Here is a 25,366-nt window from a genome sequence, read left to right as displayed (position 1 = left end):
TTACTTTATTAGCCTCCAAGTCAAGTATCATAATCATATTCAATTAAGGATTCCATCAATCCTATTTCCAATATAAGACACCTTATATAGGATTGATATCTTTAAGAGATCAAATCACAATTAACATTATTCTCCAATATTACATTCCTATTACATATAGTAGACCACTTAAAGGTTGATTTATATTGTATATTGTGTGTTATATTGTGGTATCCCTTTAACAAGGCTATGATAATACTACTTATATCTTGCAGGGAGGGCAGTGGCTGATACGGACTCATCTGTTAAGGATTGATCCAAAGACGAGCTTTCATCTTCATCGACTTCTGATTCAGTAACCCTTATATTCTCCAGCTCTCTCACAATTTCATCCATCCCTGGTCGCTTCTCAGGGGACGGATCACAGCAACGCATTGCAATTTTTAGCAGTCTAACCATATCACTACTGGCTCTTCTGTGCATAGTTATTTCCCTATCGAATATCTCAGCCGTCCATTCCTCCCTAACTGCTCGGTGAACCCAACTGCAGAGGTCGACACCATTCAAGCCCGGTTGGGCTGTGCAAGCTGAGATCTTTCCCGTCAAGAGCTCTAAAACAAGGCTGCCGTAGCTCCAAACATCAGATGCCTTCGAGACTTTCTTGGACTTTTGGTACTCCGGCGATTTGTATATGACCATGCGCTGTGTTGCAACCGGAATCGCAACAACCGAAGCAAAACCATAATCAGAAACAAGAACCCCATCATTATCATCCAGAAGAACGTTCGTCGACTTTAAGTTCCCGTGAGGGGCGGTGCTAGTGCTACTGCTGTTGCTGCTGCTGCCGCTTTGTATTGATGAGGTCGCATTCCTGTGGAGATACTCGAGTGCTCGGGCTACACCTCGAGCAACTATTAGTCTTGACCTCCATACAAATGGAATGCGGTCTGGAACTCTTTTTCCTGCATATATATAAACAATTATCTTCGTAAATATCAATGAGAAGAATTAACTCACTCGTATTCATAATATATAGGTACGTACCAAACAATCGGTTGAACAAATTCCCTTTGCGAATGTATTTATACAACAACAACTTCTCATTCTTGGAGAAGTAGTAAGCAAGAAGAGGCAGCAAATTGGGGTGCTTCAGACTGGCAATCACCTGCAACTGCTTTGTGAAATCTTCACTAACCAGTGGCTTCAGATCCCTTAGCCGCTTAACTACCACGGATTGCTTAATTTGATTGCCCGCCACGTTATTCATCGTCACTATCTCCGCCTTATAGCTATTCCCAAAGATGCCATTCCCTAAACTCTCCGCGGATGCTTTTAGAAGATCTCCCATTTCAAATATTTGATGATCATCTGCTCCGTGGGGCTGAACGAATTCCAGCTTCCCTCTCTTGTGTTGATCCTGTCCTTCAACCTCGGCAGCTTTCATTGTCTGATCTTGACGGCCTTCTTCTATCCTCTTGTCTTTATCATCACCAACCTCACCTTTTTCGTCCTGATTCGTTGATGCCGATTTATTCATCTCCAATTGCTTCATCATCTTTTTTAGCTTCTGTGATTTCTTATAGTAAAGAAGGAAAAGCAAAATTACAACTACAAGAGCAGCAACATCCAAAAGGAACCAGTACACGCTTAACTTAACCTCGGACTTGGAAGAACTAAGTTCACCAACTTGACCAGATGCTGGGTTGTCAATTCCACGAACGGTGCTAGAAGAGTTGCATAAAATGGAAGAAGGCGGCCCACACAATCCTGCGTTACCAGAAAAAGAATCATAGCCAAATGCTTGGAGAGCATGAGTTGTTGGGATCAATCCGCTAAGATTGTTATTCGAGACGTTGAATGCCTTTAAGGTCAATTGGTTAAATTCTGGAATAGGACCCCCGAAGTCATTATCTTGAAGCAGCAACAACTCCAACATCCCAAGACTCAAAAGCGAGTGTGAAATTTCCCCATGTAATATGTTGCCGGACATATCAATATGCGTCAATTTCAGGTTGAGACTAAAGTCCATCATGTTTCCCCATAGAGAGTTGTTCTTCAAGCTCAGGGTTGCCAACTCAGTGAAGTCCATGAACGCGTCGAGCTTGATGTTGCTTCTGAGTTCCATACTGTCCAACACAATTCCAGTGACGCGGCCGATGATACTGAAATTAGTGCATTGAATTCCATACCACATGGAAGGCTGACTCATGAAGCATGGATCACCCGTCCAGTTAGCATTTAGGAAGGGATAATTGAAACTAGTCTTGAGGGCAGCAAGAGCATCCTTCTCCTTTCCGCTGTACCCAACCTGGGCGGTAGCGCACCTAATGCGTAACAGAAAACACGGAACAAGAATAAGAACAGCAATAAGGTAATGTTTTTCCATCATCAATATTCAATACGTGTGCTGATGATGAACAAACAACTGTTGGCATAAAGATCAATAAGTACAATAAGTAATCGAAAATCTCGACGGACGATTTGTAGCTAAGCAATGGCAAATATTCCCATAAAATTCTATTGCGTACAGCTAGCTATTTAAATGTTTCTATGTCGATGGAGGATAAAAACAAGGACGGACATGGTGCACGTTCTTGCTGAAAAAACCTAGGAGAAGGCTGTTTTTACATTGTTGTCGACGTTAGCTAGAACTGAACCTAAAAATGTCCCTTACATGTAAATGGATACTTATATTCTTGTGCCTTGCTGTATATATAATGCTTTGGTTTTATATGGAAGTTAATTATCCAACAAATAAAATGTATACACAAATTAATTATTGTCGATTTCAAGGATTATGGACATACGTACATATAGTTAATCATAAATATAATGTGATAAAGTATTTTTATATATAGAGGATTTCGGGTTAGTTTATATGGAAAAGGATCATCGTCGGATCTTTTTCCTAGGAATCCGGGGATCCCGTAAACATGACCGTTTATCGTATATCGTGCGGTTAGAAATAATTTAAAATTAAATATAAATAATATCTAACGAAAATTTACCATACGATGAATGATGAACGGTCATGATCACGAGATTCCCCAAATCTCCAGAAAAATGATCTGATGAGGATCCTTTTCCATTTTTTTTTTTTGGAAAGAAGATCCTTTTCCATTTTATATATATGTGTGTGTATGCATCTGGACATATTTTACTGTACTTAATTTTCTTCAAAAAAATTATTAATTAATTTTGTATTGGTTTGTCACTTTGCACAGCAGAGAAAAAGCTTTATTTGATCCGAACTACAATTGTGTTGCTATCTTACATTCTTACCACCACCTACTAGCACCAGTGCCGCTTAAATTAAAGAAAAAAAGGTATTACAAAAAAAACTGGGCGTTTCTAGTGTTTGGTAAACACTAGTAACCATTGTCACATCCCAACTCGGACTCCATCACATCTCGGGTTCAACTTTATCGTAGCACGATATTGTGCGCTTTGGGCTCCGACCACGCCCTCATGGTTTTGTTTCTGGGAACTCACACGAAACTTCCCAATGAGTCACCTATCCTGAAATTGCTCTCGCGCGAACTCGCTTAACTTCGAAATTCCTACGGAATCCGAAGCCAATAAGCTCCCAAAAAGCCTTGTGCTAAATGAGGTGGCCATGTACATGTACATATAATGCATAGATGATCAACTCCCCTGGGCGATATGGGATCTAACAATCCATCCCCTTTAGGGACCCGACGTCCTCGTCGGCACACTTCCGGCCAGGGATTGACTCTGATACCAAATTGTCACATCCCGACCCAGGCTCCACCACATCCCAGGCTCTACTTCACCGTGGCGCGATATTGTCCGCTTTGGGCCCCAACCATGCCCTCATGATTTTGTTTCTAGGAACTCATACGAGAACTTTCAAGTAGGTCACCCATCCTAGGATTGCTCTCACGCGAGCTCACTTAACTTCGGAGTTCCTACGGAATCCGAAACTAGTGAGCTCCCAAAAAGCCTCATGCTAAAGGAGGTGGGCATGTACATATAAGACATAAAGGATCCACTCCCCTGAACAATGTGGGATCTAACAAGTTTTTTTCACAATTTTGAGTGAAAAAAAGCCAAAAAACTGAAACGACAAAAGTCAGCTTCAAAAAACTAGTGTTTTTTTTTGTCTTATAACACGGGTGAACAATATCATTAAATGAATTTTTCAAAAATCAATCATGCCCTCATTTTCCCCTCTATTATACACTACCAGTAGCAGAAATCAGATCTTAAATTTAGGGCGTCCTTCCTCCCAGCAATCTCTCTCGTCTCCTAGGTTGTGTTCTCCTAGCTCACGTCCTTCATCTGGTAAGCTTCTCTTGTATGAAAATTCCAACCAAATTTCGTTTTTTTGTTTTGTTTGATTTTCTTATTGGGTTTTTAAATTTGGGGATTTGAGAGTGTGAGAGGTTTAAACTAAGATATAAATATTTTTTAATAAGTATTTTTAATAATTGTCACTTAGTACTATGGTCTAATGATATTTCTCTTCACTTGTAAGTGAGAGGTCTTAGGTGTCTTAGGTCCGATTCTCTCCAAAAGCCAATTTGAATTACATTATTGCTAGCCTAATGTGTGGCTAAACGGACCCCCCCTTTTTCTGTAGATATATATTTTTAATAATTAACCTTTATTTTCCAAATGATGAAATTAATACAGATACGTATTATGCCTTTTTTTTTGTCATTTTACATAGGCAGTGCTATTTTATATAAAAATTTATCAAACATTATAACAACTTTTACAACTATAGTTTACCAATTATTTTACTGCTTTATTTCAAAGCTATTTATTCTCACTACTCAACACATGTTTTTTTTGTTTTTTTTGTTTTTTTAAAGCACAACAATACAAAACTAACCCTAAGTAGAATCATTCATTATATATTCTATTTTACGTGAGACTTCCCAATATTGATCATATGTGCAGATAATTCAACATCTATCATTAATTTTCTTTTGTTAATTCGTACATGCAAAGTAAAAACCCAATAATATTTTTTGGGGAGTGTTATTGACACTAAAAAAATCTCATTATACACTCCTCACAAGTGTTTTTTTATTTCCTAATATAGAAAGTTTGGAGTGTAGAATGAGATTTTTGAAGTGCTAATAACAATTCTCTACTTTTTATTCAAGCAATCAACCTACTATGATACCATATTAAACTTTTAGGGTGATGGGCCAACGCCCCACTACTCATAATACTGGTACTTTCTCCAACTTACATCTTACCACATGCAACATAACAAGTACCGAAGATTTCCACACAAGGTTTGGGTACCCTTAGGGTTAAAGCCATTCATTTATCTAAATTACATATTAATAGAACATTCTTTGTCAACTAAAAAGGACAAAAAAACTATTTAGTCTTTTATCATAACAAAAAAGTTAAGGACAGGAACATAAATTCACAAAACGAAATTTTTTTTGTTTGTGTTTAAGCCTCTATAGATGATTTTGACATCTCTAATTTAAACAAAAAAATAAAAGGAAAACTAATGAAAAGGGATTGAAAACTTTGAGTTTTAATGATAAGGATAAAATAAAGGGTAAAGTGAATAGTACCAGGATTGACTTTTTAGTGTAAAAATGTGGTTTTTCGTTAAAGTAAACAGTACCGGGTGCTTTTTGTTAAAGTTCCCAAAAATAAAACCTATCTCCCCACCTCTACTTCCACGTTCTCTCTCTCCTTTTCTCCCACCTTCAATTTTAAAAACAAAAAATAAAAATTTCATGTCTGGGCATATAATAGTATTATATATTTGAATGTTTTTTTTTTAACAAATGATATTATCTATACTAAGGGGAAGGGTGGGCTTAGCCTCAAAATAGACCAGCAATAATTTGGTTCAAATTCGCCTGTACTCTCTCCAACTTACATCTTACCATATGTAAAATAATAAGTGCTAATGTGGCACATAAATGAGTCTTATAAGTATTTTTTTTTTCTCACAAATGGTCCTTGAAAATTGACCCACGACATCAAAATAGTTCCTGAAATTGACCTGCGACATCAAAATGGTCCATGAAATTGAAAATCGATCAAGGTAGTCCCGCAAGTAAGTGTCCCAAATCAATGTAATCATTCTGTCACAATTTTGTCAAAATTTTTGTTATGTGCTGACGTAACACATAAATGGATAACACAAGTCTAAATAAATTAAAAAAATTACAATAGGTTTAATAATTTAATAGTTAATAAAAAGTGGTGAACCCAAAAACTAATCCTGTAATTACCTCTGATCCCAGTCCACATTCCTCTACCTTATTCGATGTCTATTCTCTAAAAAAAATCTCAATACACTCATCTTTACACACTTCAACACCCTTCACCAAATTGAACCTAGATTGAGATCACCTTTGGTGACAGCTTGACTGATTGGCAAAGACTTTTGAGACATCACCGCTAACATTTAAGCGATCAGCATCCTCATAACCTTAATTTGGGAGAGCTTGTTCGGCACTTCCCTGGTGATCTGGTGACTCAAAGAACGGCGAGGTATGCCTTGAGATAATGAGGTTATAACCGAGGTGTGTCTATTGTTGGTTGAAAATTAATTCCAAACCCCCTCTTATGCCTTGGTTAAACCTTGTACCTTTGAAAATTTATGAAAGAATCTCTCTTCGAAGTAGGTCCTACTATAAGAAAAAAATAATTCTATTGTGCAAAAACGTATTTAGACAACTTTTTGAACTAATTATTAAGCTCACATCAGCACATAACCGTTTTTTTTTATAAAATTATGACGGAATGATCATATTGATTTGCAATACCTATTTTCAAGAACTACATCTATCGAATTTCAATTTTAGGGATCATCTTCATAGTGTTTCAAAAACTATCTTAATGGTTTGAGTCAATTTCAAGGACCATCTTGATGGTGTGAGCCAATTTTAGAGACTATTTGTGATAAAATTCTGTAAATCTTGTGGGGCACATCAACACTTAACGAAATTTTTAATAGAATTTTAACGGAAGGATCACATTGATTTACGACACTTATTTTTAAGGACTACATTGAATGATTTTCAATTTCAAAGACCATCTTCATGGTTAGAGTCAATTTCAAGAATCATTTGTGATAAAAATCCTAGAATTATATATTTGTATTTTTTTTAACAAATGATATTATCTATACTAAGGGTGAGACGGTGGACTTAGTCTCAAAATGTGCTAATAATAATTTGGTTCAAATTCGTCTTTTGCGAGAATCAAAACTAAGATCTCTTACTTACAAGTGAAGATGAATACCACTATACTGTAGAACTAAGTAGCATTTTTTTTGTTTTTTTTGTTTTTTTAGTTTGTCAAATTTCCAATGGATTTTCACATACACCATCTCCCATCCTCACGGCAGCCCCTCCCCTCTCTCCCTCTCTCCCTCTCCGCCTCCTCCCATTCAGCTATGGAAGCCAAGAAATCACCAGAATTGAAAAATTAACTGAGATAAAGATTGATCACTTTCAAATACTAAACACCAAAGTTTCGGAATCCACGACGAGCATAGCACAAAGGTGCTGCATCCATCTTTTAGCCAAGACAAGTTCACTTTTCAAAGAGATTGAAATGCAGAACCTGACACACCTCCAACACCAGCTTCATAAACGTTTGCTGCAAAAGCGAGACCCCAAAATTAGTCATTCTACCACACTTAGCAACATTCAAGTTTTTCATGGTTTTTGAGGAAGACCCATCTTCCAAAAATACACCAAGTTACCCAAACCCACGATCTTTAATCAATGATCTATCTTGCAAACTCAAAACGCTAATCAAATTACTGCCCCAATTGCTCTAAGAGCTTGGTCTGAGACCAATCCAGACTATCCCAAATCCAAAGGTGTCAAAACATTTCACATGTTAATGAAATATTAATGCTTTCAAGCAAACAGGAACTCAAGGTCAAAATAAGGTTTGAGGGCAAGTAAAATACCTTACTGTTCATGTCTTGACCAAAGATTCTTGTGTTGCATCCTCATTTGCCTTCTTAAATCGAGCAACGTGCTTCTGATACTCTTCTAGTTCATTCTCAAGCTTTTCAATGAACTGACTTGTATGTTCGAGGGACTGCTCATATTTATATTTTTCCAGTGCCTGCAGTGTTTTAAACACAAAAGCAATTGTAACGTTAACCTTTGCATTCACGTGAGGATCAATGGCTTTTAAACCAATTGATCAATTGGCCTTTATGAAAAAGTCATTTCCAATATCACAACCTTCTGGGGTGATGATTTCATAATAGAATCATAATGTCGAGTACAAATAAGATAAGCTAAAACTGTTAATTTAATTTCATTCTATTTAAGACCTTTAAAAACAGAATAATTTTGTTATTAAAGACGAACACCATAACCAAATTTGACTAGCAGTCAACAAGAGATACTATCATCAACCTAAGAAACAGGACACAAAAACTAAATTGGCATTGCTAACTGTATTTCAAAAGACTTCACAGAGAATCACTCTCAAAGCTGAGAATCCCACAGTCCACCCTCTGTTATTACTCTGCCTGGTTCCGTCCAAGGATTGAGACCTGCAAGGTTTGCTCAAGAGGAACCTCCACAACCACTTACCAAGAAAAGACCTATTTCTCTCCTCTAAATTCTCATTGCTAACAGTTTCACCCTTGGTTATTTGCATAAGGTATCACCTGAAATATTATGAGCACGCAACGCAAAACCAATTGAGCAATAAGTTGCATGCGACTCTATCGAATAAGGGTAACACTTGAAGAACAACCTTTCCTCCACCCTTCTAAATTCTTCCTAACTTTCTCTACCACTGCATTGCAGATTTTAAGACACATTGGTTTGCCACCAAGGAAACCTGAATAACTGAGGCCACTCAACTCTCCAGTGAAACTAACCTACTGTCCCCTACACTGATGTCAAGCAAACACACTCTTGAAAATATCAATCCTATGCCCCGATACTAGCCCAAACAGCACTATAATCTTGACGAAATTGTTGTCAGAAAATTGCATAAGGGATAAACTCATTCCCCAGTGATAAAAAATCTCCAATCATGTTAAAAATCGTAGCCATCTCCACCAGTCCATGAAGTGAATCAACTAGAAGCATGTAGCGAAATGGGGACAAGACAAAATTATTTCACACTCCTTGTAATGCAAAAAGCTCAATAATCACATCATATCTACTCAGCATTAACAGAAAATTATTTCACTCAAACAAATTGATAACTTAGAACGTGTAAAAATGTTACAAACACTTTATTTTCAGGACAAGACAAAATCCCAGTCTAAACCTCCTATCTACTTTCTGGCGCTAACTTCCACATTAAGAAAATTGAACAATCTAATGGTAGCTGAAAATTACCTTATTTTTGGATAATGTATCTGGAGGTGACATTACTTTCGGCTGCACATAGTTCTTTCCCCGGTAGAAAATTATGCTATTATTAGGTTTTATGTCAATCACAATGCCTTTACTCAGTCGAGCAAGCTCTTCAGCATATTCATGAACCTGTCCTGGCTTACAAGGCTTGCAAATGACCTTAACAGTCTCATGCTTCTTCCAATGCAGATGCATATTTAAAACCACCCCTCCGAATACTCCTCGCCTTCCTACTGGGACATAGTTCTTCTTTTTCTCACCGGTTCGCTTAAGATAATGTTTTTCTTCCTCAGTTAAAATTTCAGGATCATGTGTTTCAGCGGGGGCTTTGGGGACCTCAAATTTCCTCAACTTCTCAATCAACCATGCTTCCTTTCGTTTTGCCTAAAGAATAAACCAATTTACTGAGATAAAAGTATCAAAAGAATATAGTTAGAAAGAAAATAGTTATATGAGATGGTCAAAAGCCTAGACAATGCAGAAATTAAGAACAGAGAAAAAAGTGAAAATTTTAACGAGAGTCCACTTCTGAAAAACTAAACATGAATTTTGCAACACAACAACAAATCTACCCTAACAAACAGATACATCGACGTAAAACCAGAGGATTCAATCGAACAGCAACCGCACTACCAAGGGAACCAAAATGCAAAAAGTAGTGAGATAGTAGCAGCAAAGCATTTACAGATAACAAAGCATCTAACCAACCTTTTCAAGTTTGTATATAATTCTAACTTGTGGATTTGGAGAGTTCATCTTCTTTTTGGCCTTGAGGCGGTAAAATCGCAGTTCATTTAGTTTGGCCTTCTTGGACATTTTAACACGTCGGGTTACAGCCATCTTCTTGTTCCCATTGTTTGAGGGACCAATCTTATCAAGTGGCTTGCCGATTGAAAACCTGACAACATCATTGTCTGTCTTCACCTCGAATGATGTACCGCCCATGCGTCTAGCAGTAGCAGGCAGGCAGTTTCGAAGAATGCTATGAGACGTAAAAACATTTGACCTCCGCACGGATAATGAGTCCAATGCGGAGGATGTACACGAAGCTTCAGAAGGAGAGTGTGTAAAGCATGTTGTGGATGGCAACGAGTGATCGAAAACGTTTTGGGTTACACAATACAACCAGAGAAAAGGGTCCCTGTATAAGAAAACATACACATTCCAACACAATCAATCCAGAGTTTGATAATTTTGTAACCCGAATACTAATAATTCTTGGCAGAAAGATGAATGAAAATGCGAAAAAACAGGAGAGGGAGTGAAATCAAAGGAAAAAAAAGTACCTTTTGATCGCATTTGGGCAAGAGCGAAAAACGGCTCTAGCTGAAGCTGAAGAAGCTAACATTTTGGGCATCAACCAAAACCGATCCTAACAAGGAATTTGACAGGAAATTTAGAAAAATTCTTAACCCAATTCTTAATTAAATTCTTAAAATTCAAACCAAAATACCTAAGTAAAGTAGTCAATGTGCTGAAGAACTATGTGCAGCCGAAAGTAATGTCACCTCTAGATACATTATCCAAAAATAAGGTAATTTCAGCTACCATTAGATTGTTCAATTTTCTTATTGTGGAAGTTAGCGCCAGAAAGTATAGGAGGTTTAGACTGGGATTTTGTCTTGTACTGAAAATAAAGTGTTTGTAACATTTTTACACGTTCTAAGTTATCAATTTGTTTGAGTGAAATAATTTTCTGTTAATGCTGAGTAGATATGATTAGCCGATCCCACTCAGTGACTTGGATTTTCCAAGTCTCCAACCGAGAAGTTTTCCTCACTCGGGAAATTAAGGGAACACTACCTCAACCTACATGCTCCACTCACAAAGCTTCAACATACAAGCTTCAACAAAAGAAAATTCACAGAACTTAGCGAAGAAGGCTTTGGTGTATTTAACACAATACGTTGAAATGAAGGAAAGCTTATTTATTGATATCCCCAATAAGTTACAAATATGTACATATACTTAAGTCAAAATAAACAAACAAGAGGGAGCCTTCACAAAGGTTGCTTAGGAGAAGTCTCAGCAGTCGGTAGAGCCCCAGAAAGAGAAGGCACCGGAGGGGGATCATTCGGAGCCTCAGTACTGGACAGAACCCTAGAAGGAGGAGGCATTAGAGGTTGATCATTTGGAGCTTCATTACGCGGTACAGCCCCAGAAGACGAAGGCAATAAATGCCTTTGGAACAAACCCACAAATCTCTGATGATCAAGTAAAACCTGACCATCAGATTCCTTCATCTGGTCAAGCTTCCTCTTCATGTTTGTAGCATAGTCATGTGCGAGCCGGTGCAACTGTTTATTCTCATGCTTGAGCTCTCTAATCTCCTGTTTGAGACTCATCACTTCAGCCGCCAATGATTCAACTTGGCGGGTTCGAGCAAATAGGCGTTGGGCCATATTAGACACAGAACCTGCACACTGAACACTGAGAGCCAGAGAATCCTTAACAGCCAACTCATCAGACCGTTTGGAAAGTAGTCTGTTATCTTTGGGAGTGAGAAGGTTCCTGGCCACTACTGCAACGGTCATATCATTCTTCATCACGGAATCCCCAACGGTAAGAGGACCAGTAGGGGAGACGAAGGATGGGCGCCATATGTTGTCTGGAGAAGGCGGGGCTGCCTCTTCAACAAGGTTCAAGTCAAAACGACGGTCGGAGGGGCCAGACATTTTCAAAGGTGTTGAAGAGAGAAGAGGTCGGACAAATCAAGATCTTAGAAGTGCAAGAATGGAGCTTCTACGGGTGGATATTCAAGTGTGCTTTGGAGCTTAATGTCAGCCCCTATAAAAATCTGCACTCGACGAAGCTTCAGAAATCGAAGAGGCGCCTGCTCAAAAATCGAAGAGGCGTTTGCTTTCTCAAAAGCTGGGCTGCTCAGAGACCACGAGGGTCGATCTCAGAAATCAAAGAGGCGTTTGCTTTCTCAAAAGCTGGGCTGCTCAAAGATCACGAAGGCCGATCTCAGAAAGCGAAGAGGCTTGCTTTCTCAAAAGCTGGGCTGCTCAGAGACCACGAGGGCCGATCTCAGAAATCGAAGAGGCACCTACTCTTCCAGCCTTGTCAGCACCTGTCACACGCACACTCAGCTTTGCGGAAATTATGGGCATTCTGTCGAACATTTCTGGCGAAGTAGAAAGCACATGAATCGTACTGTTCAATCACCCACTTCCCACACGCAACAGTAGCTCATGGGTACCACAGATAACTTTGCCAAAGTTCTCTGACAAAGTTGAGACACGTGAAGCTTGCAGCTCCCACTACATCGCTCTGACCAAGAAGGGTAAAAGAATAGCAAAGAAACAACACTAACAAAGTTTAGACACATAAATTTTGAAGGTCTAGCTACCATATTATTACCCACAAGGGTAAAGGAACAGTACCACTGCTGGATAATTGGAAAGTCCCGGTGTGTCAACCTCTGTGCTTCGTGGCAAGGTAGACTAGCAAACATGCCCAACCTTTACTCACATTCGAGAAAACACTCCCAACAAGATTGCTTGCTCCAAAATCGAAGAGGCACCGCCCTCCGAATCTCGAGAGCCAGACTCCCAACATGATTACTTTCTCAAAAATCGAAGAGAGGGTAAAGGAACAGTACCACTGCTGGATAATTGGAAAGTCCCTGTGTGTCAACCTTTGTGCTTCGTGGCAAGGTAGACTAGCAAACATGCCCAACCTTTACTCACATTCGAGAAAACACTCCCAACAAGATTGCTTGCTCCAAAATCGAAGAGGCACGACCTCCGAATCTCGAGAGCCAGACTCCCAACATGATTACTTTCTCAAAAATCGAAGAGAGGGTAAAGGAACAGTACCACTGCTGGATAATTGGAAAGTCCCTGTGTGTCAACCTCTGTGCTTCATGGCAAGGTAGACTAGCAAACATGCCCAACCTTTACTCATTTCGAGAAAACACTCCCAACAAGATTGCTTGCTCCAAAATCAAAGAGGCACCGCCCTCCGAATCTCGAGAGCCAGACTCCCAACGTGATTACTTTCTCAAAAATCGAAGAGACTCCGCTCTCCGAATCTCGAGAGCCAGACCCCTAGCAGGATTGCTTTCTCAAAAATCGAAGAGGCATCGTTCTCCGAATCTCGAGAGCCAGATCCCCGACAGGATTGCTTGTTCGAAAACCGAAGAGGCACCACTTTCCCAACTTCAAGAGCTGGATCTCCTTGGATAAAGCTTGTCTGTAATCTTCACACGCAACATCAGCTTTCCAGATACCACAGACCACTTTTTCAAAGTGCTCTGACAGAGTTAAAACATGTGAAGCTGGCAGCTCCCACTACCGTGCTATGACCAAGCAGGGTAAAGGAATAGCATTATTACTTGATGTTAGGGAGACTCCTATATATGTCGACCTCCATCCCCAACGGACAGGCAGACATGCAAAAATGCTCAACCCTTCCTCTTATCTGAGAGGGCACTTCCAACGAAGCCTTTCGAAATATTCAGCTTTCTTTCCCCCCGATAATACCTCTGTAAACAAGCTATACTAGAGCAAGAATATCTCATATCATCAGGGTTAAAAGCAAGAGTATCCCATATCATGCTTTTTCCCTGTTTTTTCCTTTGGCCTTGTTCTTACCTGCAAGACAAGGCGAAAGAGAGCAATCAGTCAGCACTTGGAATCAAGCTTCCAGCCAGGAACTGACTGCCTGGAACCCCTTACCTGATTACTTACCTGGCATTGCTATCGAGTACTCATCTTCAACATCTTATGCTTCCAAGGAAGATACCGCATCTGCCTGAGGAACAGATAGGGCAAGTGAGAAGAATACAAGGAAGCATGTGGAGACAAGCGTAACAGCTCACGTGCCGATACATCCACTACTCTGTCAAAAGCAAAAGTATCCCATATCAGCAGGGTCGAACGTACTCTAGATTTGATGGACTTGTTTTGACCCTCAAATTCTTCAGTCGGCCTTATACTATCGAGGAAACCAGAAAACCCTCTAGCCCAGTTCAAGAATAAGCCTATGGAAAGTTACTTCTTCAAAAGCAAAAGTATCCCATATCATCTCTTCTCATTTTTCTTCTCTTTATCCTTCATGCTGCCTGCAAGATAGGGAGAATGTGAACAATCAGCCGGAGCTCTGATTGCTTACCTTGTCTGTCACCTTTTTCAGCAGATCCCCTAGCTCGGCGACTTGGGGGACTCCTACTACATGGTTTGTATCGCGCTTGACCAAGCCTGAAACTACAAGTAAACTTCAAGTGAAATTGATACATTACCTTGTGCATCTCCACCAGTTACAGATACCACCCCTGGATGGAGGAAGAGTACTTCCAGAAAAGATGCCACATCTACCTATGAGACAGATAAGGCAAGTCAAGACGATACCACACTCCGGTACTTAGAAGTTTCGTGGTTACGAGATCATTCTCCCACAATATTTCCTAATGTCATTTGTACTAAATCATTCACTTGTACTCACTAAAGGAGAGCTTGAACCTATGTATTTGTGTAAACCCTTCACAATTAATGAGAACTTCTCTATTCCGTAGACGTAGCCAATTTGGGTGAACCACATACATCTTGTGTTTGCTTTCCTATCTCTATCCATTTATATACTTATCCACACTAATGACCGGAGCAATCTAGCGAAGATCACAAAAAGTGACCGTTTTCGCTACCTAGGATCTATCTTGCAAGAGAATGGAGAATTAGATGGAGATCTCAACCATAGAATACAAGCTGGATGGATGAAGTGTAAGAGTGCATCCGGCGTGTTATGTAACCGTCGTAGGCCACTGAAGCTCAAGGGAAAATTTTATAGGACGGGAATAAGGCCAGCGATGTTGTATGGCACAGAATGTTGGGCGGTGAAGCATCAACACGTACACAAAATGGGTGTAGCGGAGATGAGGATGCTTCGTGGGATGTATGGGCACACGAGAAAGGATAAGATTGAGAATGAGGATATCCAAGGTAAAGTAGGAGTAGCCAAAATTGAAGGAAATATGAGAGAAAATCGGTTCCGGTGGTTTGGACATGTGCAAAGAAGGCCTACTGATGCTCCGGTTCGAAAATGTGACTACGGGACAGAGGTTCAGGGCCGAAGGGGTAGAGGAAGACCTAGGAAAACTTTGGAAGAGACCCTAAGAAAAGACTTGAGTACTTGGATCTAACGGAGGACATGACACAAAACCGAGCGCAATGGCGTTCTAGGATTCATATAGCCGACCCCACTTAGTGGGAAAAGGCTTTGTTGTTGTTGTTGTTGTTGTTGTTGTTGCTAAGTAGATATGATGTGATTATTGAGCTTTTTGCATTACAAGGAGTGTGCGATATACTGGATGTGATACACCATTATTTCTTCTTATTTTGGGATTTATAGTTAGAGTACACAAGTTCCTTTCTCTTTTAGAAATTTCTGTATTTGCCAATCTACCGGATGTAACACTTGTTTATACTTCTCCAGTTGATTGTCGTTTTTTTAATCCTGCTACAGCATTGTGTTTTTACTGTACTCAATTTTGACCAAATATGAATATTTTTGGGAGTATCGCTGCTGTCTTTTGCATTGCTCTGCTTTTTATCTTTTTGTGGATAACAATTGACACATAAAATGTGATCTGAAAATGAAACTCTTCTTTAAATGCGTAGTTCTAATCTCTGTTTTATAGGAAACATAAACTACCTTTAACTAAAAGGAAGAGACATAGTAAGTCGTTACAAAAGCATACCAGAAAATTTTAACAGGCTACATGGATAGTGCTTATTGTTATTTTATGGCACCTTAATCTCTAGTCTATCCAGATCAACAATTGAATAGAAAAAGGACAGTACGCATTTGTTCCCGATCAATTCCTATAAATTAAATACCTACTTGATCACCACACATGAAAAAATTTATAAAGTTATTAAACACCTAATTTGGGTAATTGCAGAAGACAAACGGGCAGAGAATATACGTTTTTTAACAAAATTGAAGAGAAAAATAAAAATAATTGCAGGGTCTCCAAGTAAGTTCCAAATAAACCCATAACTCCAAGTAGATTACAAGTTCGAGATTTCCATACCTTGAACCGAAGGTGGCGTGGCGTCTGCTACTCCAAAACTTGATCCTTGATAAATTGAACTTCCTTCTTCGATCTAACAATCGAAAAAATAGTATTCACACAAAAACCCAATACACAAAGAATAAGATAGGCATACACAGAGAATAAGAAATCGACAACGCCAGCTAGAATGCCTCATTACATTGGTAGAAGAACCAGTTCAGACAAGAAGTGAAAACAGATGACCTGCAGTACACTGACTAGTGACTACAATCTCACCCATTTTACCTTAGCTGGCACAGTGTCATCCTAAATGCATCAGACCTGAACCCATTTTCTCTGAATTCCTCTGTTCTCTCTAATATTTCTCAACCCGTCTCATATTTTCTTTCGTTTTACTGCTTATTTTCCTTCTCTTTCTAATACTCTGCATTTTCACATGTTAATTGGTAATCCATCTCTGAAAACAACTAAAAGATAAAAGCAAATATAACCATTAAAGTTGGATTATACCGAAGAATCGAGGGGCATAACTTTACTTTCAAATAATTACATGTTCCATTAAGTACTACACTTTCTACGCATCATATCCTTCAAGACAAAACTGGGACCTCGTATTCCCATTTTTTCAACTTTCTCCTACAATTTTCCCTTCTTCTTTTTTACCACAAACCTAAACTTTATATAGGACAGCAGAAAAACTTAAGCGACAAAGGGACACATGACCATGAGTTGATCTGCTCTGCCAGTTTTGTCCCCAGTTCCTGGCCATCGGTATCCACCCGGTCCTTGAACCCTTCACTTTCACAGTAAGAACCTCCCCATCTGAACCTACATTGGTGATTAGGACTTGGTAGAAGTGAGAACTCCCACCCACCATGAACCTTATCCCTCCAATTCTCTCACATTTTCACAGCAACAACCTCATGTCGTGATGTTGCCTAATTCTAAAGAATCCCACAACCCCATGCTGATGCATGCACTACTAATTTCCCCCAATTTTCCCAACAGCTGCCTAATTCTAAAGAAACCCAGTAAACCCAGCTGCAACAAATCTCCGAAACCACCAATAAAAACACAGAATTGACCAATTATACAAACAATCAAACATTCATGCAATTCAACACAAACAGATAATACAAGAGTGAGAAAAGTAGAGAGAGAGAGAGAGTTACAGAAAACTAAATCCGAAATTGGAGTCACAAATACACAATGTGAAAATGGTCTCTTCGAATTGGATTGAGGAATTGCAGTCTCAAAGTCCCAGAAACTCAAAAAAAAAAAGGATTACCTGTTCGTCTTTATTCTTGGTCGCCCGTCGTTGGTGAGGCGCAAGGCCTGCTCGTGGTCTGCGGGGCGCAGGTGTCAAACCTCCATCGCGGCAGGATATGAAATCGTGAAAAAAAAAAAAAAAAAAACTCTAAAATCTGACTTTTTTGTTTTCAAATTATAATGGCTGTTTTTAAAATATTTTGAGTCCAGTTTTGCAAGATAAGCCTACCAAACAGATTTTTTACTTTAAAATTTAAAAATTATTTTTGAGTTAAAAATTTTGGACTTAAATCCAATACCAAACAGGTCTTTATTTTCTTGAGCTCGTTTGGTGACTGGTTAGGGATGGCACGGTACGGGGGTTCGGATGTACCATTCTCATATCCGAACTTGTGTATTTTCTCAGAATTCGAACCTGTAGAATTTTCGAACGGATTTTCCCATAACCGAACTCGTTGGGTAACAAATTTTTGATCCTGGAACGGTTTCGCATTATGATATTTATATATATATTTATATTATTAACTAAATGTAAAATATTAAAAAAATGATATTAAATAAATTGCTATTATTAATATAATTGATACAATGCATCTAATAAATACTATTAAAAATTTATATTACTAAGAAAATATTTACACTCTTGAAAATTATAAGCATATAATTACTATTATTAATGATATAAAAGTAAATAATTAATTTCATATTTAATAATGCATGATTATTAACAACCTCTTTTAATAAATATTTATATATTTTATTCATAGATGAAATGGTTCGATTTCAGGTATGGGTTTGGAGCAGATACCCCAATAACCATAACCGAACCCGAAACCGAAAAATTTACCCGACGGTTACCCATAACCGTAAAATACCTGAAATTTTGGATCGGTTACTTGCAGGTATCGGATTTGACGGGTTAAATTGTCATCCTATGATTGGTACAGGGACGGTATACGCCCGAGTAATGCAATTGAAAAATTTAAGTAACACTCAAATAATAATTTAATTATCAACTTTCATGTTATTTAATTTATAAAATTTAGTCTACGAAAATTTATCATTTTAGTTTTAGAAAACAACTTTACTGGATGAGTAATGCTAGAAAAACTAAATTTTGTAAACTAAGTAACATGGAAGTTGACAATTGAATTATTATTTAAGTATTGATTAACTTACTTATTGTTTTAATGGTGACACAACATCTAATTTGTAAATTTAGTCTACCTAGTGTTACCGTATTTTTATTATTATTTGAGAACGTATATATTAATTTAATCTGAAAATAATTTTAAAAAATAAACATAATCAAGACTGTAAACCGGCTTGAAACAGTTCAAATTCACACGAAGTTAAGTTCGTATTTGACTCTTTAAAGCTGGGCTCGTGAAAGAACCAACCAAGCCTAGTTTAACTTGATTAAGAAACAAATCAAGTTTAAATACTAAATATATTCGGCTCATAAAGCTTGCAAGCACCTCAATTTTTTTGTCAAAAAAACTCAAAGTAAGCTTGAACTTAGCTCAATCATTCAGCTTCGACAGCAAATAATATTAATAAGACGATGAAATTGACAAAAACAAAAAAAACAATTATAAAATCACAACAAATTAAAACTTCATAACTCATTTTACAAATTACACCGAAGCTTGTGGTGAAAAATGGAGTTTCCCAAATCCGAAACTCACTCGTATGGAGGAAACACCCCGTTTCTTTTCACGCTTTGTCTTGTTCTGTCTTCTCTTGTGATCTTCTCCCACTGTCTGTCACTTAAACCCAGCCGCCGTCCGCGCCTGCGCCTCTGTGGGAGAAAAGAAAACTAACACTCGACTCAGAGAGAGGAGAAACCACCTAAACCAAGCTCTCTCTCTCTCTCTCTCTCTCTCTCTCTCTCCCTCTCCCACTACTCAGATTACCAAACCCAAGGTCAACATTATGGACTTCCACCTAAACCACAGCACCAACTCCCCCACATCCTCTGCCTCCTCCACCACCATCGCCACCGCACCCAACCCCAACCCTAACCCCGATTCCACCTCCAACTCTGTCTCCGCCGACGACCCCATGCACTCCTGGTGGGAGTCTATCTCCAAAGCCCGCTCCCGCATCCACTCCTTGTCCTCACTCCTCGATCCTTCCCTTTCCCAGTCCCTCTCTTCCCTCGCCGACTCCGACCGCCCCGCCCTCTCCCTTATCTCCTCCCTTCAATCCTACGACGCCGTCTCTTCTGCCCTCTCCTCCCCTCTCTCCGGCTCCGGATCCGACCCCCTCTGTCACTGGCTTTACGACACCTTCCTCTCCTCCGACCCCCATCTACGGCTCGTCGTTTTCTCTTTCCTCCCTCTCCTCTCCGGCCTCTACCTCTCCCGAGTCCACTCTCTCTCCTCTGACTCCCCCTCTCTTCCCTCCCTCGCCGGCTTCGAAGCTGTTCTCCTCGCCATCTACGCCGCCGAGACCAAGGCTCGAAACGGCAAGCCTGTCGTCGTTTCGATACCCGATCTCTCTCAACCCTCTCTCTACCACACCCCTCTCCTCCAGAAACCCAACCCCCTCACTGCCTCCACCGCTCCCCACCAATCCATTGGGGTTTTGTCGCCGCCGCTTGAACCCCAGGTCGCGGTGAAGTCCACCAAACGTGCCTGCATCGTCGGCGTTGCCCTGGATTCCTATTACAAGCACATTTCCCAGATGCCCACTTGGTCCAAGATCGATTTTTGTCGATTCCAAGCTTCTTGGGCCGGCCAGGATTGCTCTTGTCTGCGACAATTCGGTGATGATGATACCAACGAGCCCGATATGAATCCGGGATTGTTCCTGGAGGGCAGCGATGAGATTGACGTTGTGACCGAAGAAATGGACCAGTTGACGATGAGAATTGAGAAACCTGGTAGCAATGGTGTACATTTGGAGCCAAAGGGGTCCAGAATTCCATTACCTTGGGAGCTTTTGCAGCCTGCATTGCGAATTTTGGGGCATTGTTTGTTGGCCCCGTTGAATTCTCAGGATGTTAAGGATGCGGCTTCCGTTGCAGTAAGGCGATTGTATGCGCGAGCGTCTCATGAGTTGGTGCCCCAGGCAATTTTGGCTACCCAGAGTCTCATTCAGCTCGATAAGAGGACACGTGAGGCTGCCAAGACTGTAGCAGCTGCTAATTCGTCTTCAAATGCTAACACCCCGAGCAAAGCTAAGAAACCGGAAGTGTTTTTGGTCTCAAAATGAGTAAGTAGTTGACTGGTTTGTATGCTGATTTGATTTTGCACATTGGATGCTGTATAGCTATGTATCCAACTGTTGAAAGCAGTTGTTGTAGATTAATGTTGTATGATTGTCAGTCTGTGATTTGTGTTTGTAGATCCATCCTAGTGACAGGTAACTTTTGATTACAAGTTTTCTTGTGGTTAGTTAAATGTTATGAACTATGCCCTTGTGTATTTCTTTAAGCAGCGATGTATTGTTTTTTTGTTGATCTTGTACTTGCAAAATTGACTGAAATGTTAGTTACTTAAAGTCCGGTAATTTATGCAGCTTATCATTTATGTATGATTGCTTTCTCATTTCATCTCGTCATTGTAATACATTATGATTTGTATTGTCATCTGATCCAGCGATGCTCTATCTGTTTTTGTTTTTGGCATGCACTTTTCCCTTCACTGATGCCGCATCTCGTCTCTTTGGATCCTTTCAACCCAGTAATTGTTGGAGGAAGATGGATATGAGAGAATACAGAAGAGAGTTTAAAACGGGAAACTGAAGCTTTATTGATAACTGACTTTATTGATTTCAAATTGATTACAACACTAGGCCATCTTATTGGCTATTTATAATAACATTCAGACCTTTTCATAACAGACATAACTCTTGGATTAGTTCCAAGAGTTGCAGACACAACCCTGGACTTCTAAAGAGATACAACTCTTCCTAAACATAGCTCTTCTCAAGAGACACAACTCTACTTAACAACTGTTACAACTAACAGGGAGAAAGTGCATTACGTTTAACAGTAATATATAATGTGTGTTTACAATTATTGTTCGTGTTTGATATTGATGTGTTGGTTTGAATGTATGAACCGATAGCTTTCTTACTTGATGGTTTGTGGGAATCAATAAACAAGTGGTTTGTTTATCTGCCCACTCAGTTTGATTGTTTGGCATTAATCTGATGACTCCAAAGTCATTTTAGCTCTATATCATTTTAGACCTGTTTACTGGTTAACCATTGGTTCATATGTGAAGTTTTTTTTAACAGTGCTTACCGGCCATCTCCATTAAGCTTACTCCCTGGCTTAACCTTCTCGATTGCTTGACCTTCTTGGTTAGGCTAGATGGGGTCTGCTTTGTACACTTTCAGCTTCGTTTTGGACTGATAAAAAGAAGTTATATGTCTTCCTGTGTGTCAATATCTGGATGTAATGTAGGGTGTGGTAAATACAGTAGTCAAATTGTTACATGGGTAACGGTGGTTCTTGTGAAACCGGGTTTCTTATCATTCGTTTTGTTTGCTTTTGTGGGACTTATGTTAAATAGACTCTTATGAGTGCCGAGGGTTGGTTGACAAGGAAGAATTCGAAAGGCAAAGTTACTTCGATATATGCAATATATGATTGAGCAAAATAGGGTTCATTGGATATAACAATAGTGTATAATAAAATGTCCTGATGGACAAAGGGTTAGGACTTAGGAATGTGATTAAAAGTAACATGGCACTACTTGGGATTTGGTTGTGGAAATTTTTGCTGGAAAAGGATTGAGTGGTTAGGGAACCATGAAAGTGGTCATAGGCTTGTGTGGTTGCCGATCGAAAGACATGTTCTGGTGAAGAATGGGGAAAAGGTTAGTGTTTTGGGAGACACCTTTACGTATCTCTTTCCCTCACCTATGGCGAGAATTTGTGTAGTTCTTCCCTTCCAGTAAGCTGGGATTTTGATCTTTGAGGAAATCTATGCAGTTCTCTTCAAATCCTATGTTGAAGAGCTTCTGTCTCATTGTTCAATGTGTATTTTATGTTTTGGGTAATGGGGTTGATAAGGAAACTCACGGTAAACATGTTGTATGCCACTTGTTCTCATTGTGTTTTCTTTCTCTTGGGTGCAAACTGCTTTCTTATGGGAACAAATCTCATTTGCGTAGTAATTTCAATCCTTCTACAAATAAAGCGCTTGGCTATTTATTGAGTTCCGCTTTCACACGATCGTGGTGATGCAACATATACACATTGTATAGAGAAACTTTAGTAGGATTGGCTGATAAGCGCATCTCTACCCTCTCAAATTGGGTCTGACTTGCGTGACTTGGGCAGCTTTGCCCTTTCAATCTAGGGATTCTATGGAATTTTCTTGGGCTCAATTGGCCTAGCTAGGGTATTGTCCAAGTCTATTTACTGCCCTTCCTAAGTAAGGAAATTTACCAAGGCTCTTACTAGGGATGCAACTTGGATTGCAAAATTCATTAAGTTTCAAGTATTCCATTTGATGTAAATTCGAAACCAAAATTCCAAAAATACATTAAAAAAAATGAGATATATAAAAATATATCTTATGCAGAGAGATGGGATACTTTTGATCTTTGTATTAAGCCATACAACTCTATAATTTTGAAATTTGAAATTTAATCCGATTATTAAATTTCCGAATCTGCATGAATTTATGTTATTGGAATATACATCTATTTTTGAAATATTTTTTTTAACAAATGATATTGTCTACATTAAGAGGTGGGGGAGTGGGCTAAATCTCACAATGAGCTAGCAATAATATGGTTCAATTTCGCATTTGGTGAAAATCGAACCTAAGATATCTTACTTACAAGTGAAAATGAATAATATTAGACCGTAGTACTACGTGACGTAAAACATTTTGGGTTAAAATTGAAAAGATATACCTTCCTACCCGAATCATCTGAAAAATTTCGTTGAAATTATTCGTTTGGAAATTTCCCATAAAGCTAAATGCTTGTGAACTTCTTCATCATCATATGTTCTTTCAGCACGCTTTCAATCTCGTAATGATTACATCTTTGAGGAGAATTGGAATAAAAAAAACGAATAAGTAAGCTTCCGATGCCAATTGGCAATGCTTTTTGGTCCACAATGCAACACCATGAGTGTGTTTTGGACGTGGAGAGAAACTTCCAACACATTAATCCTCAGCTTATTTGGAAGCCTATGAAAATCATACAAGAAACTTTTGGGAGTCAGAGCATACAACGTTGTACATGATAAAATTCCACGCAAGGATGAAAGATGTTTCCTTTGTGTTATTTTTTTTTCTTTTTTATCACAAAAGAAATATAAAATGTTTCAGATACACTTACATCAAGCAGATAACGGGTATAGAAAAATAACAACTTATATGAAATTAGAGGATTTTCGTACCAGACTAAAAAATTAGCATTATTGTAATTCATGCAACTGTATAGTCATCGACGTTCTCACTTTCCTATTGAATGTGGCTTGTTCACGGTCACTTCAACAATATTGAATGAATTAATGCCTCTGATCACCAATTAACATCATGCATTAATCAATTAGTTTTGCAATATTTAAATTTGTTAACGAAAATAGAAAAGTTCTTGAAGAGTGATTAAGCTATAGGGTGATGTTAGAAGGATTAAAATTTTAAATTAAATTTGTAAACTAAATAACGTGTCACTACTAAAAAATAAGTATGCTAATCAACGCTTAAATAATAATTTAATTATCAATAACCATATCATCTAGTTTATAAAATATAGTTTAAAAGTTTAGTCAATGTATAGATGAATGTGTGAAGGCACCAGCTATCTTTGATTGGAGGCTCTACTTAATTCTGAATCAAAGAAGCTCTCTCTCTCTCTGTTGTGTCAATTTGTTTCCCATTAATTTTGGCAATATAAATATTAAAAGTTAAAAACTAAAAATAAAACTAGGAAAAAAGGAGGAAACATAGCATTGAATAGGTGAACCCCTCGAAAGAACACATGGATCTTAAAGGACTTTTAGGGATTTGTCACCAATATAATTAATTGATTTGAACCCATGTCCACGTGATTCCTCTCAACCACCCCTTGGAACCCCACCACGGTGACCACACTATACAATTACAAAATTGTTGTAGTTGGAATTTAGTAAGGAAGGAAGAGGGGAATGGGGTAAGGACGAGGACTTGAGGAATTCATGAGTAATATTCTTTATGTTTTGTACTTTTGTTTATATTAATAAGAGATTGAGAAATTTACTTTTCAAGTAATACAAATTGTACAATAAAAGATCTTTTAAATCTCATAAGATTTTTATACATAATCTACTAGGATTTACACAATCACGCTCCTAGTGAAATTAGAATGGCAATACTCTCACTTAGGTCTAAATACTCAAATAAATGGTGTATCAGGTCTTCATGTGATGATGTAGAATTATTTGATGAAAGTGGTATCGTCTAGAATGCATAAGTAGTAAAACTCACAAAACCTAATTATGGTAAAATCCAAAGTAAGATAAAACCGATAGTCTAAAGAGAAAGGTAAGAAGTTGCATCATATCAAATCTAAACACATTCGGGAAGCAAGTGGAAAGCACATAAAGGTATGACCATCCTAGGATAGGTGCCTCGTTGAAACCTCGTCAGTTAGCTAAAACCCAGTGGAAAAAAATGCTCTTAATCTAAGTGAAAGAAAGTATATTAAGGTCAAGTGAGTATATTTCTAGATGCTCACCCTCAGTTTAACAAAACTTCTAAATGAGAACTACAAGCATTGCAAATCAGACAATTTAT

The 25,366-nt window shown here is 38.6% G+C and overlaps 4 protein-coding genes across 9 annotated transcripts; 1 reads left to right on the top strand and 3 right to left on the bottom strand.

Annotated features, from left to right (window-relative positions):
* Nucleotides 1-206: 206 nt before the first annotated feature.
* LOC126584174 (probable inactive receptor kinase At2g26730) lies at nt 207-2,365 on the bottom strand. Its single transcript, XM_050248641.1, has 2 exons — nt 1,024-2,365; nt 207-941 (listed from the first exon to the last, which is right to left on the bottom strand). Exons 1-2 carry the CDS (start codon nt 2,363-2,365, stop codon nt 238-240), a joined length of 2,046 nt encoding a protein of 681 aa, XP_050104598.1. The 3' UTR covers nt 207-237.
* Nucleotides 2,366-7,136: 4,771 nt separating this feature from the next.
* LOC126585934 (uncharacterized CRM domain-containing protein At3g25440, chloroplastic) lies at nt 7,137-17,792 on the bottom strand. Of its 6 annotated transcripts, none has more exons than XM_050250511.1 (9): nt 17,636-17,786; nt 16,547-16,771; nt 16,366-16,438; nt 10,783-10,837; nt 10,616-10,701; nt 10,038-10,470; nt 9,312-9,713; nt 7,910-8,070; nt 7,137-7,590 (listed from the first exon to the last, which is right to left on the bottom strand). In XM_050250511.1, exons 5-8 carry the CDS (start codon nt 10,684-10,686, stop codon nt 7,918-7,920), a joined length of 1,059 nt encoding a protein of 352 aa, XP_050106468.1. In that variant the 5' UTR covers nt 10,687-10,701; nt 10,783-10,837; nt 16,366-16,438; nt 16,547-16,771; nt 17,636-17,786; the 3' UTR covers nt 7,137-7,590; nt 7,910-7,917. The 6 variants fall into 6 exon arrangements, with proteins under 6 accessions (XP_050106468.1, XP_050106470.1, XP_050106466.1 ...); XM_050250513.1 differs by having other exon boundaries at nt 16,633-16,771; XM_050250509.1 differs by lacking the exon at nt 16,547-16,771 and having other exon boundaries at nt 17,636-17,792.
* On the bottom strand, nt 11,237-13,225 carry LOC126585938 (uncharacterized). The gene is made up of 2 exons (XM_050250516.1): nt 13,187-13,225; nt 11,237-12,969 (listed from the first exon to the last, which is right to left on the bottom strand). The coding sequence occupies exon 2, from the start codon at nt 12,002-12,004 to the stop codon at nt 11,330-11,332; it is 675 nt and encodes a 224-aa protein (XP_050106473.1). The 5' UTR covers nt 12,005-12,969; nt 13,187-13,225; the 3' UTR covers nt 11,237-11,329.
* A 1,504-nt stretch (nt 17,793-19,296) lies between the features above and the next one.
* LOC126585932 (uncharacterized) lies at nt 19,297-21,471 on the top strand. Its single transcript, XM_050250507.1, has 2 exons — nt 19,297-20,835; nt 21,307-21,471. The coding sequence occupies exon 1, from the start codon at nt 19,552-19,554 to the stop codon at nt 20,833-20,835; it is 1,284 nt and encodes a 427-aa protein (XP_050106464.1). The 5' UTR covers nt 19,297-19,551; the 3' UTR covers nt 21,307-21,471.
* Nucleotides 21,472-25,366: the final 3,895 nt, after the last annotated feature.

The sequence above is a fragment of the Malus sylvestris genome, chromosome 10 (genome assembly GCF_916048215.2).
Source record: "Malus sylvestris chromosome 10, drMalSylv7.2, whole genome shotgun sequence".
Lineage (NCBI taxonomy): Eukaryota > Viridiplantae > Streptophyta > Magnoliopsida > Rosales > Rosaceae > Malus > Malus sylvestris.
Note: the sequence above shows the minus strand (reverse complement) of the source record. Positions and strands in the feature narration are given on the sequence as shown.